At 36.7% G+C, this 14,237-nt stretch overlaps 1 protein-coding gene across 2 annotated transcripts in view; it reads right to left on the reverse strand.

Annotated features, from left to right (window-relative positions):
• Window positions 1-14,237, reverse strand: part of CUL4A (cullin 4A) — a gene marked incomplete at both ends in the record, with an annotated part of 36,994 nt that overhangs the window by 12,084 nt on the left and 10,673 nt on the right. The window contains 6 exons of one of the 2 annotated variants that reach the window (XM_081999393.1): window positions 829-1,021; window positions 3,643-3,761; window positions 6,306-6,373; window positions 9,498-9,580; window positions 10,956-11,045; window positions 13,530-13,692. In XM_081999393.1, coding sequence (XP_081855519.1) covers window positions 829-1,021; window positions 3,643-3,761; window positions 6,306-6,373; window positions 9,498-9,580; window positions 10,956-11,045; window positions 13,530-13,692 — 716 coding nt within the window. Of the gene's footprint in view, window positions 1-810; window positions 1,022-3,642; window positions 3,762-6,305; window positions 6,374-9,497; window positions 9,581-10,955; window positions 11,046-13,529; window positions 13,693-14,237 lie in introns of both variants that reach the window. The other variant, XM_081999392.1, reaches the window with a different exon arrangement.

Below are 14,237 nucleotides of genomic sequence, written 5' to 3' on the forward strand. Positions count from 1 at the left end.
CACAATGCACAAATGACAGCAGCCCGTATCATGGCTTTAACCTGTATCGCACCAGGTTGTGCGATTTGTCCTACATAAAGCTGGTTTTAGGTAGAAGCCACAAAATAAGCTTAATAAAGGCAAAAGAACATACAGAGGAAAAACAACCAACCAAGGAGTGGGATCTTCTCCCAGTGTAAAATGCCACAGCTCCAGTTTTGCTGCAGGCAAAACAATCAGAACGGCTTTTGCCAGATCAGGGATAAACCCAATAATAGTATTTTTAAAATGTTTTTATTATTTTTCCCCTTAATAAGCCCTAGTTCCCCCTTCAAGGTAATACAATTTTTTTCTCTATTAAAACACCTCGTATCTGAAGGCTTCAAAATTGTTCTCCCAACTTCAGCCTTCAAGGTAGATGGGTTGTACTTAGTCCTTTCCGAGAGATCCGTCACATCCAAAAAACTCCTCTACTACCACAAATAAAAACAGTTCCCTTTTTTTTTTTCTTGGCCACAGCTACTCTTTCCCCTAACCGTTTACTCAACTCGTAGCATCAGCATTACGCTCTCTGAGCGGATGTTAGCACCAGGAACCGTGCAAGAAGCAGAGCGCAGGGACAGCAGAAGTCGGCATGCTCTGTCAGGACGCCGTGCACTCGCCTAACAGCACACCCAAGCTTTTTGAACCCGCAACACTCCCAGCTTAACTTTTGCCTCGCATCCCAAAAACAAGTCTCCTAAAGCAGAATGCAAACTGCATCACTATTGCACTAGCACACTCAGCAGCATTATCTTACCATGCTTTCTATAGATTTTTGAAATATTTTACAGAAAAATATTTGTGTACCTATCAATTCTGCAGGCTTATTTGGTCTCTTGTTGATAAATGTTTCAAAGGACTCCTTCATCAAGTTTATAAATTTTTCATTTTTCTGAAAGCACACTTCTATGATATGGTCCACTTTATCCTTAAAATCTAGTAGCTCTTGCACCATATCCTTGTCTTTTTCAGGATTAACCACTATTGTTGTCCCAAAGTTCTGTAAAACAAACACTTTTGATAATAAAGTACTTTAGAGTGCTAGCTATGCCCCCAACAGACACATTTACCCTTATAAAATTTATCATTAGAAAGAATAATTTTTTTTTTTTACAGAGCTCCTTATGTGACTTCAAGTTTTCAAAAAATGAGATGCATTGAAATTTAAAATAAAAACCCAGACACACATTAATGGATTTCAAACATTAATGTTTGATTTAAAGATTATATACATTTACGACAAAAGCTAAAAGACAAAAAAAAAAACCCACAACAAAAAAACACATTAGACATGACTGTATGAGGTGCAAATTTACAGTTAGATACAGAACTACATGATTCATGTAAAAGAAATTATATGGAAACTGCCTCAGAAATATTAAGTGTAATGGAAAACTTTAGAGTATTTAGGAAAATAGTGCAGAGAGCTCCCTTGATGGAACAGGTGGTAAAAATTCAACCGCTGCTCATCACTCCAAGATTTCTCTTTCAGCAAGGGCTTTAAAGGCAAAAAAGTCCTAGCTAACTTTCAATAAAACAGAACCTTCCCATTCACAAGAAGCAGCCACAGACTTTCTTTTCTTGTTCCTACATTTATTATCTTAAAGACACAATACCATTTGTCTAGTGAACCAAAATATCCTGTAAGGGAGGATTTTAACCTATCAGACAATTTACAATTGCTTTGTAACACTGATGAGCACTCTAGACAGAATGACCAGTTTTCCAAGGTGAGAAAGAGGAACAACTGCACAGTAACAGCAGAACAGTATTCAATCGGTGTATTTTCATAACTGAAGTATGTTAGCCACAACAACAGTCAAAGAAAGATGGGAAAATCTCTCCCAAACCTCACCATTTCCACTTCAGTATCTAATTATCCACCGTGGTCTTTCATTGAGATCTTTCTCAAGTAACATTTCAGAGTGAAGCAAGACAAACACAAGGCTGCCCAGGGTCCTTAGATTCAATATGTGTATCACAGAATCAGGGAATGGTTTGGGTTGGAAGGGACACCTGAAGATCATCTAGTCCACCATATCTTACACTTGGCACAATTTCCCCTTTATTAATGCAGCATCTGGAGATCTCACAGTCTCTATCAGCTACGTTCATAAATTGCAGGGCATTCCCCCATTCTGCAGATGGCAAACTGAGATTCAAAAAGCTAAGTGGCACCTCTGAAGTCATAAAAAGGTGACTATAGCACAGCACAGACTTTCACCCCCGTAATTTGGCACGCTCTCTGTGCTTTTTCTTACACTGGCTCACAAGGTAAAAGTTAAGTTCTTGAAGCCTCACTTTAATGCATTCTGTCATACAGAATGTTTGAAAGGAGGACATTTACTGACACTATAGAAAATGCTTTCTGGCTTGTTGAGTCTGTAAAAAAGATTCTTAAAAACAAAGCCATAAAGGTCTGATTCTGTGAGACATAAGGTATGATAAGCCAACTCAACAACTTGCTACTGTGAAAGGAGAGGTTTTGGTCCTCTTTCTCTTATTATCCTACCTGTCTCGAACTCCTGCTTCTTTCCTTAGGCCAGCACCAGGACTTTCTGTGAGCCTCTTTAGCTACTAAACCTGGCATAAAACTGACCTTGCTCAGGTACCGTGTTAAAACAAGATCACAAAAGAGTCTATGGAGTGGCAGGCAGCACAAGGGTTAAGTCAGCAGCGTGATCTGGGAGCAAGGAAGAAGAAAGATTATTCCTTCTCAGCCCATGGCAAGGTGTGCAACTGGCCCAGCTGCCCATGGATCCATGGACTGCACACTGGATGACTGGAGAATGGATGACACCTTGTGGAACAAACTCCACCTCAATTCTGGGGGCGGAGGGGAGACTATGTCCCACTTGTGTGGGCTGCGCACTGGTGCATCATGCAGAACTCCAGACATGGATGTGCAGGAAAGGCACCTCTGAAATGAACTGATGTTGTCCACTTCTTCCTGAAGGTTGATGAACACATGGGCAATTCAGGAGAGAACTACCACATCAGGCATTACCAACTCCAGAGAGAAATACCTTCTGTGAAGTTTTCCTGCTTTGATCTTGCAAGAGCACTAGAGTGCAAGTTCTCTGGAGCAGCACATGCAAAACAAACCTGAAGCATCTAAATACGACTTTGACGATGGATTATTTTTGAGAGGAGTACTCCATTCAAAATAGGTTAAACATTTATCAGCATTGCTGTAGACTGGCTACACCTAGCTCTGCTAACCTGCAGTAGAACAGCTACATTCTGATGTTCCACCGATTTTCCAGATATGTAAACAGTTGAGTGTATTTGTAGCAAAACACAACACATAGTACAATCCAGCATACTCTGAACACATGTGCAGCTCTATTTAAAAGCAAAGCAAACCAAAGTAACTTCTTCTAGAACATTCAAACCTATAAGGAAAGCAATTTCCAAGTAGAAATTTAAAACCAAAACTTAGGTGTCGATGCTTCTCATCATATGACTGTTATTGTCTGGGGTGGAGGAAGCATTAACATCCCTCCCCATATTTGTTTAAAACAGAATTTCGATGCGTACACCTACATGTTATTCTTGGGTTTGATAGAAGAAATATGTAACAGCATAAATTCTGACATTAGTAAGAGATCTTCGAAATACCTTGATGTATTCACTCCAATGTTGCAAAAGGATCTGCTGCCCACCTTTTACCCGGCTGAACAGCTGGTATGTCTGGGTCAAATCTGATATTCTATTTTCATCAAGCAGGTTATCAAGTCCTAAAAAAATAAAATTAGAAGAGAAGATTTTAATACAGTTGAATACATACAACTAGAAATATATTAGAAAAATCTCTATGAAATACATCAAAAGACAAGACCCTCCAGTGTGCTTAAAAAGTATGAACTTTTTAAGACTAAATTTCTGAAAGCAAGTGATACGCTCAGGGTTAACACGCCGACTTGTTTAAACTGGCTGAAATGATTGATGGTGTAATATTTTAAGACTATTTCAAATGAAGTACTTTCCCAACAAGGTGTTGACTGCAAGCCTTTTGCAGAATGTTTATGAACAGTGCTTGATTTGAAGAGTACAGTTTTATCAGGAGATCTCACAGAATCTCTACAGAATGTCAGAAAACAGTAAACTAAGTAAACTACTCCAAATGTAAAGATAAATACTTCGCAAGATTTTTTCTGTGGAGCATGGTGAGCCATGTTTTTAGATTAAAAATGTGCTATGAATTGTCTACACTCATACCAATGGAATAACACAAGACTGCAAATTCCTTCCAAGTGACTTTTGCCTTTATCAATTCAACCTACACGAGACTAGGACTTGGAGTAATGAACGGAGAAGCAAAGCTCAGGGCACAACATGAAGCATAACAACTACATACACATTTTCACATTTGAGAATATGATGTAGTCCCAGTGTAATCAGAGATACATTGTCTGGTGTTGGTGACAGACGCTTTAGTAATAAGGGAGGGTAGCATCACAGATTTATGGCATTTTTTTAAAATCCAGAAAGCTTGATTTTACACAGGTTGGCAATTCACATCATCAGTGTAGTTGACACTGTACAACTGTCCAACTTGACAAAATATTCTTAATTAACTCCAATTTTAAAATGGTGTTTGATTACAAAGGATTTTCAATCACTACAAAATTATCCCATTTTCTACTATATTCTTCATCTTAAAAATACTTTCACTGTATATTATAACTTACATGTTCAGAAAGGCAACCAATGTTCAAGAATGATGTTAGGTAAACTTTTGCTCACATTGAGATACCAGAGGAATGGGCATACTTTGAAAGTATACAGGAAGACAAAGGCTTGAATGCACGTGACTGATGTTCTTTTGGCATTGAACAGGAAATTAAGAAATACCCATTCCATCACGTCCAAGCATCACTTCCTATTAATTTAAAGACACTAATACATTAACTGCGTTATCATAAAATTGATGATAAAATTTAACCTTCCTTCTTCCTCTGGCATACAAACTGTACGATTCAACTAAATATTTTGTCACATACTTGACAACTGAAAAAGACATACAGGAAAGTCCTCTGACAGAGCTTCACACAACTTCCACAGAACACTGACACAGCCTTGGAAAATTTTATTATACTCACAATAAAAAAAACCTCACCAATACCTAGCCAATGGCAGTTGTAATAATACAAGAAAAAAAGTACATACATACCCTGCATTTGTAATGTTTTTTTTCCCCCCTGTATCAAACTGACTACATCACATTATAAATAAATGTGTCACTGGAAGAGTTACTTAAAAATAATACTTGAATTAAAAAGTAAGCAAAACTGACATATATCTACAAAAAATGAATTATTCTTACTGTTTATGATAAGCTTAAGAATAGCTAAGATGGAGTGACCACGCTTATTTTTATAAATGTATTGGAAACAGTGAAATAACCTATTTCCAGAATAGTTCAGAGAAAACTGTGAGCATGTCTATCTTTAAAGGGTCTTCTTTAAAGAAGAAAGAAGTGAAAGGGGTATGCATAACAACCCAAAAGTATTAACAAACATGGATGTGATGGAGCTCAAAGATACCAAACTGCTAGGGACATCTGTTTCGCAGCAGTAAAGGAAACAAAGATGTAAGAACAATTTGCTAGAAGATCCAAAACCTAAAATATGGCTACTGCAAGAAAAGGAAAGGATCATTTAAAGTATTAAAATATCAGGGAATATTGACCAAACCCAGAAATTCAGTGAAAAAGAGAAGAATTCAAAGTTAAGGGGAATAAAGAAATGGTGACTTAAAGACACTAAAGTCTGAATAAGGACTTTGTAAGAAGACAGCATCTCATATCTGAAATTGCCAGGCAAATGGTAAAATACAGGCAAAAGCACATGAAAGTGCATTGCCTCGGAATGTTGTCCGTTCCAATAACTCCTGATTCTCAAACTATACAGTCACAAGAATATGTGAAGCTATTGCACTTGAGCTGTGTGATTATCACATAAAAGAAGCTATGACAGTAACTGTAGTTCCAATCTGGATGTTTATATAATTCTAAATAATCAGCTGTTCCAAAGGTTTAATTCCCAAGTCCAGTGCTGCAAGTCAAAGGAATTATATTTTAGTATTTGCTTCCCCGTACACATTCCCCATATACTTGTCACAATGGGTATAACAGTATTACAGGGTTGGCTTTCTGAATTTGTGGTAGTTTTTTCCATGGCTAATATACATCCTTAAATAAAATCTGTGGAATCTATAGTTATTGCACAGTATGAGAATCTGATTCTTACTGGAGATTACATTAATTTAAAAAAAAATACCTTTTTGCAAAATAGCTGATAGGTGTTCTCCTAGTAGCTGTTTCTCCACACAAGCAATCAGTGGTTTCCTAAATAAGGCAAGAAAAGTATATTAGAAGTACTAGTAGCCTCTTGTCACAGTGTATTTGTGAATAACTTACCTTATCATAAAAGAAAATCAACAATTTTCTACTTAAAACAGAGGCTACAAATTAAGAAAAAATGTCACATGTGATACAAGTCAAGAAAGAAAACAATAAACCATGTATGTAATTAAGAAAGAAATTCAGTTTTGAATATTAAAAGCAAGTTCTTACACAGTAGAAGAGGGACGCTTAGATATCAAAAATCAGTACAAAGAAGTTTTGGAAAAGAAAAAAATTGACATTTTCTTGGAAATAAACAAACCAACACACAAAACACAATCCTTCAAGGGTTTGAACTCCAAAACAACATAATACATGCTGGTGATGTTCAAAACTCAAAACTTTTCATCCTTATGTATTATGCACCCACATAAGCATAAATTGAGCTAGAACCACAAAACTCAAGTTTGCAAAACATTTTACATTTGTCCTCGAATTTTTCCTACTTTTTACTATTACTGAAAAATTTGTTTGATACATTCACTTTAGACAGGATTGAAAAATAATGGAAAGTTTTCCTTTCCATCTCTTATAGCCTAGAAGAAGAAAGAAACTTGAAGTGCAAAGGGAGAACTAATTCCAACATTTAAACTCCTTCCATTGTTTACCATATGACAACAAAAGACCAACCACTTCTTTCTGCATTAAATTTTATAAAACTTGTTCTCAGACCCTTAATTTAGGTTTTCTGGAAGAGAGGTACTCGACTCAGATTGATGGAAGCCATTTATGTAGCAGCATCCACTTTATGTCCCTGCCTTTGCTAAAACACCACCTTTCCCGAAACACCCCACCAGTGATTTGCCCGACCTTCCATACAATATACAGTTTTAGTCCTTTCATCTCAAAAGACTAAATTAGAATTTGGAAAGGTTCAGAGAAGGGAACAGGGACGATCAAAATATGCAGCAGCAGCTACAAGAAAAACAACTGCAGGTGTTAGGACTCCTCTTTCCAGGAAAGAGATGATTTAGCAAGGACACAGTGCATTGACAGGCAGGGAAAAGGTGGAACTGACGGATCACTCTCTCTTCCAATGCAAGAACTGGAGTCATCAGTGATGGTGCTGGGAACCAGAGTTAAACAAAAGGAGGTGACTTATCATGTGGTGGCTAGTGCACTGGTGGAACGCTTAGCCAAAGGATGGCACAGATGAAAAGCTGATGTGAATCCCAGTGAGACAGTGCAAGTATTTGAAAGAGATCCATTGAATAATGCCAAACAGACAAACCACATCAGGTTCAGAAAATATCCTGTGCTGAAAACAGGCAGATACTAGGGACAGTACCAGGACATCACATATACTTACTCTATTCTTTCCCTTCAGTGGTCATAAGCAAACACAAAGTATCAGTTAGACAGACCATTTTTATGGTCCCTTCCCTATTCCCTGAAACTTCCAACTACTCCTATCTACAGCTTTTGACTGCCTCCAACAGTAGAAGGAGTCACAGTGGTAAAAAATACCATCCTTTGCCCCACAAGACCTATTCTGACTAGAGGGGAAGTAAGGATAATTGGTCTGCTTGAGACTGAGAAGCAAAGCACCATTGCCTCACCAGCAGACAGACAGAATGAGTATTTATCTTGACTGCTAGCTGATGAATAAGCCTGAAGGTACCTTCTGTATGGCCTCAAAGTCATCTACTGACGAACGAGGAAACATGCTTATTCTGGTCAGCTGTCCACAAAGAGGCATGGACCAATAGGCTGAGAAAATCACTCTGTGGGCTGCAACCACACACTCCCCGTGTGTTGCATAAATTCAGTTTGAAATATTTTGAATGGTGTTTCCCACGATGGTTTTGTACTGAAAGGATCTTTTCCATCTCAAGATCAAACCTAGTAACTAAATTTAACATCCTTTCTGCCCTTTTCATGCACACCTGGAGAGACAGTATGACTTGAGGACAACTCAAGGGCACCAATTTGAAGAGCCTCTGTTTCTTAATGCAACGAAAGGAAATCAGTGCAAAGCCTTCTAAAAGTAGGTTTCTAAGCTTTTAACTAAGGACTAGATTCAAAGCAAGGACTTGATGTACATCTAGACACACTAAAAATGTAATGATATCAACCTATTTTTTCACTTAACTAGTAAATGAATATATTTATATGCTTTAACTTTATACATCAAAATAGTTCCATATATTTTAATGTGACTGATTTTCCCTGAAAAAGATAGTCACCCTGAATCAGCATTTACAGAAAAGAGATTCAAGTTCAAGTATGTACCACGGCACGCAAGGCACACACAAGCATGTATATGTATGTATGTATAAAGCATGGGTGAAGAAAATAGTAAGTTAAAAAGATAATTTTTGTTCAGAGTTGTCCTTTAAACACACAATGAAATGCCAATACATAATCTAGAAAATTAAAAAAAAAAAAATGTTATGTTCTTTATTAAAAAAAAGAAAAATGCAACAGCTGACTGCAGGACAAATTATATGTGTATTTATAGCATGTCATTGACCCTGCAGTACTTCCTGAATGCACATTCTCACCCAAGTAAAACACACACTATTACTGAACACCAGAGTGAAAAAAGGACAGGCTACCTTGCACAATACACTGGCACCAGCTGCATCAAAGCGATGTACTATCAATTCACATCCTGGACTGCTCATGAATGATGCTCGTGGCCTGTATCCTTGCCATAATTTAACTTTTTTTTTTTTTTCCTTTTTTTGGCCTACTGAATCTTTTTTTTCCTTAAGTGATTTGTAGTTAATTTTATTATGAGCACATAAACAGTTCAAATCAGCTACAACTTTGATAATGCAAATTTGAGTTATTGTATAATGTTTTGTTAACTTCAGTTTATACCAATATATCTTTCTGGACAAATTTCCCCCCTCTTACTCAGAGTATATTCTAATTTTAAAGAAATCACTTTTGAGAAAAATTAAGTCTTAAAAAGCCCATGCTGTATCACAAGTGCTGTCAACAAGATATTTATCTGTAAGATAATACGGAAATAATCTCTGGGTCTCTACAACCACGGATAAACACACTGGTTTATGACAGATGCTTGACTTATGCTAAGAGTGATGAAATTTGTACTCACTGTGTGCTATGGTCTAAATATGTTATTACTCTGTCTCCTTCTTCTTCCAAACGTTTATTAACATGGTGAAGATATTCTGGGACCTAGTGAGACAAGAGAATACCAAGTTCCACTTCAAAAGTATGAAAGGCAGATAATCTGGTTCCATTACAATTATTTTAAATTACAAATTTAAAGAGATTACAAATTGGAAAGGACTACTCCACCAGAATGTTGTTACATACTACATAATCTATATTTTTATTAAACAATGTTACTTCATATTAAAAGTATTATAACTACACCTGAGAGAAAGGAACAGAAAAAGATAAATCCGAGAATTTTTCAAAGGAAGTTAATTTTTTCCTCAAAACCATACTGTGTTAGGCTAGCCCTTAAAATATCATGGAGCACATTTTCAGTTGGTGTGAACCATACAGTTCTATTATTTCAGTGGCTGTTTCTCCAGTGGAGTATCTGTCCGTATGGCGAATTGGCACATTCATCACATGTTATGACACAGGTATGAAACCCAGGCTTCAAATGATCAAAACAGTTATGTATACATGCATATACGTACATGTATGCACTAACATACACATGCATGTACATATGCAAGTACATGCATAATGTATATGCATTATGTGCATATGCATAAACATGTACATATATACACTGTATAAGTTAGGGCCTTACTCCTTTTGTACTTTTCCACAGCTTTCTACTAGGCGTATAAAGGCAGCAAGACTCTCCGTTTCAAAACCTCTGTCGAAGCATGTCACCTCTGGTCCCAGTGAATGAGGTGAACGGAGCAGGATTAGACACAAGGATTCACCTCAGTGCAACGTAAACAGGTGTTCTCAAAATGTCTGTAGTGACTCGGTGTTAAAATGGAGTTAATAGTCTTCTGTATTTTAGACCACCAAGAAACACGCTTTTTGATATACATTTTCAGAGATAACCCCATTTGCAGGCTGCCCACTGCAGAGCATAATTTTATCTCAAAGAGGATAGAAAACAAAAATGTCTTAAGTCTATTTAACTAATAAGGAAAAGAAACAAAACAGCAAGATAAATGCAACAAAACAGTAAAAAAAGTAAACGGTTTACTTAGGTATTAACCACATAGTAAAATGATGCCAGTGGATATTTTACAGCTCTTGGGCAAAAGTAGTATTGATGGCACACCTTTAAGCTTTATGCGGAAATGACCTTCTGGTAGTGTGACATCAGCTACACAAAATGTCACTGAGTTTCTCCACCCTTAACTAATTTCAAGCACCAAGGCAATCTGGAGTCTGCTCTTCCCTTTGATACAATACTGTGGTCCACATCAAAACAGGTGAATGTGTACATGTGTGCCTGGGTACCAGTGAATTTCATTGAACATTAATACACCACGGCACTACCAGAAGTTCTCATGTAAGCCCATAGCAGATAAAAATAACATAAACCCAATCATCTACAGCATGCACCTACCTCTCTTTCTTGCATTAATCTTTGGCCTTCTGCAGCATACAAGCAATTTGTCTCTTCCAGAAACCTCTGTTCAAATGATTCCTTGTAAACCTGCTCAAGAAATTAATTTAGTTACTTACATTAAGCTGTCAGTAAAGGTAGCATATTTTGGTTGTCAGGCATAGAGCGAAAGTAAAATCTCAAGAACTCACAGAGTTATAAAAGTGTCAGAAAAACATTACATTAACACAGAATTTCTCTGCCCACTGGTTTTAGAAAGACTGAGATCAAATCTGACTTCCCGGTGCAGCGATAGCACATTTCAGTCATCAGTACTCAAATTGTCTAAATTGACAGGCTTCTGTTTAGGGCACCCAGTCCAACACCAGCATCACATCACAGCAATGACATCCAACCCACCTGAGCTCAAGACTCCCACTAATATTTCTGTGGCAAAAAAAGACGCAAAAATCTTGCGACTAGTGAAACACTGGCACAAAACAGGCAATTCCCATCAGTAAAATAATAACATGCTCAGTAACTCATCTTCCTATCTGCCAGGTTTATCTCAGTGGCCCAGGAAAAAATTAATTATACCAAATAAAGTGAACTCTTTCTCCAGGGAAGGAATAAGGTGTGTAAAAAAGGGCACCAACAACAATCACAGACATCAAAAAATTTCTGCATAATGATGAACAGTTTAGTATAGAAAGGAGATAAGTCAGAACAACTATATAAAACAGTTAAATCAGTTTGAAGAAGGTAGCTAGGAAATAATGTGTAAACAGAGAGACAGTTAGTGAAAAGAAAAAAGAAGAGATTCCTTGAGTGTGGTGGAAGAATAGAAGAAAACATTTCTTCCAAAACATATAGCAAAGCTGTAAAACTCATTACATTCTGACCATTTTTTTCTCTTAAAGACTTTTAAAAGCTTGATTGTTTTTTTAATGCAAACTTAAATATGAAACCTCTGGCTTGACAAGCATTCAAAGCATAATAGTTCACTAATTCAGCATCACAAGTAGACGTCAACACATTTGTTTCCATCTTCTCTTTACACTAGCTCCACGTTCAACAGAATGAAATACTAGATTTCATTTCTTAACTTGCCTTCCTTCAGGATAACTGGAAAAACAGTAACATAACTGTATATGGAACTATCTTCTGCATAAAACATGTGTAAAGCACTACAATAGGAAACAGCTATAGAATAGGATTTATGCAAGCAGGAATCAACTTTCAGCAGCTAAGCCTCAATTGCATAATAGCCTAAAAATCAGGAATGAGTAGGAGATTAATCGTTTTCAAATGAAATATAAGATTTGCTCAATTAATTAATCTTCCTCCTGAAGCTAACTTCTGTTGAAAGAGGCAGAAGTAGAGATCCTGGTGTATAATTACAGGATTATGAGCACATCTCTATCTGAATGAAGTGACAGATGCTATAGAAGAACAGATTAGAGTAGGTTAGTTTCCCTAGTGAAAAAAGAAAACTACACTTTTGAGCCAATGAAGGAGAAGGCAGACTTACATCCAATTCTGTAAGAAGGATCCAATAAAGGGGAATGTTTATCTTTAGTTAGCAGAGTACTTTGCTAAAAAATAATAAACATTAAAAAGTCAACACCTAGAAAAAGCTGATGCAGTTAGAGAAACCCAGCAAATAACAATGGGAAAAAAAGTGGGAAAAAGCACACAAATCAGATCCGCACCTCCAGGTTACGTGATCTGAAAAATCATTGACAGAAGTTTGCCTTCCCTCTTGAACAGAATTTTTTCTGGTACACTAGAGAAAGTTACAGATGCAAGTCAGGAGGGTTAACTTGAAAGGCAGAAGAGCAGGTGCCTGACCAAAAAGGACTGTTTTATGCAGTCTTCCTCTTCAAACTCTTTTTTTAAACCTTCAGACAGTTTCGTAACACTGTACACCACTTGAGAACGCAGCAACCTTAACAGTTTTTAAGAATGAAAGACAGCTCCTAAGTTTTATTGCACACACAAGACCGCAATGTCAACTAGAGGACAACCTACGCCAAAGTCAGAAGGCATAGCATTTTTTAGTCTATTTAGTTACTTAGTATCTATGCTAAGTTCCAGTAAACTTCAGATTTACCTTATCTATTTGAAAACATTGGCCTGAACTTTGCATCTCATTCTATCCTTGGCATCTCTGCTAAGAAGTTGCCAATACAGTGATGTTTTTGTGATACTGACCCAGGATCTGGACTCCAAAATGTGACACTTTTTTACAGTGGCAGATGTGGTCTTTTTTTGTTCCTACATTTAATAGGCACTAGGATTAGAAAATGAGCGATTAAGACAGACAAAATATTGCACATAATTAATAGACTTGCAAATCTATTATTTAAGAGTCTGCAGGCCACTACCTCTGCTAAAGAAAACAGGCAGAGTTAAAAACAGAAAATAAAAGATTGCACATTGGGTAAAGAAAAGGCAACCTTATCAATCTAATAGCTAGATTTGGAACCACATTTACTAGAAGAATAAAATTATTTCTGTACAACACACAAATTAGAAAAGTCCAAACTCTGCTTCTAAACATAGGCGTTATTAGTAAAATTTGCTGTTGCTCACCTGCAGATCAGAGAGCATGCTCAACAAACTCCGCAGCAAACTTCTGTCCACAGCTTCACCATTTCGTTCTCGTTCAATCAGCAGGAGGATTCCATCAATAGTCTTGTTTTGAACTTGCTTGTCACTAATGACGTGATTTCTAAATAACTCTAGCCCCATATCCCTGTGTGAATATTGAAAATTAATAAATCACAGTATCACACTGTTGATTCTTGTCAAAAATCTGTATCTCAGAGAAAAATAAATACATATAAAATATATATAGTGTATATATTATACAGAAAGAGAATATATTAATGGTGTGTACATTCTTTTTGACACTGTCCATTAAGAAAACTGTAACAACAGTTATCATAAAAATGATGGCCACATGCTAGGAGATGCATAGACTTCAGCTGAGAATTGCGACCAGCCTATCCGTATTTCACAAAATAGACTATAACATTCTCTGTTTATTAAGAAAATTACTATTATAAATATAATAAAAAAACTGAACATACACCTTAACATAAGATTCCCTGGATCAGTCAGTCTATATGTAATTTATAAGTTTTGTTCAAAAGCATGAATTCTCTGTATGTTTAGGACCTTACGATCACCTGTATCAGATTCTTGTTTCATTCTAAGAGGATGAGGAATGGTGCCAATTATTAAACATTGTCTTGGCCAAGGAAAACAGAGGAATCTCACATAAAACTTGTTACCTTC

This window comes from Phaethon aethereus, assembly GCF_964289735.1.
Source record: "Phaethon aethereus genome assembly, chromosome: 1".
In the NCBI taxonomy this organism is placed as follows: domain Eukaryota; kingdom Metazoa; phylum Chordata; class Aves; order Phaethontiformes; family Phaethontidae; genus Phaethon; species Phaethon aethereus.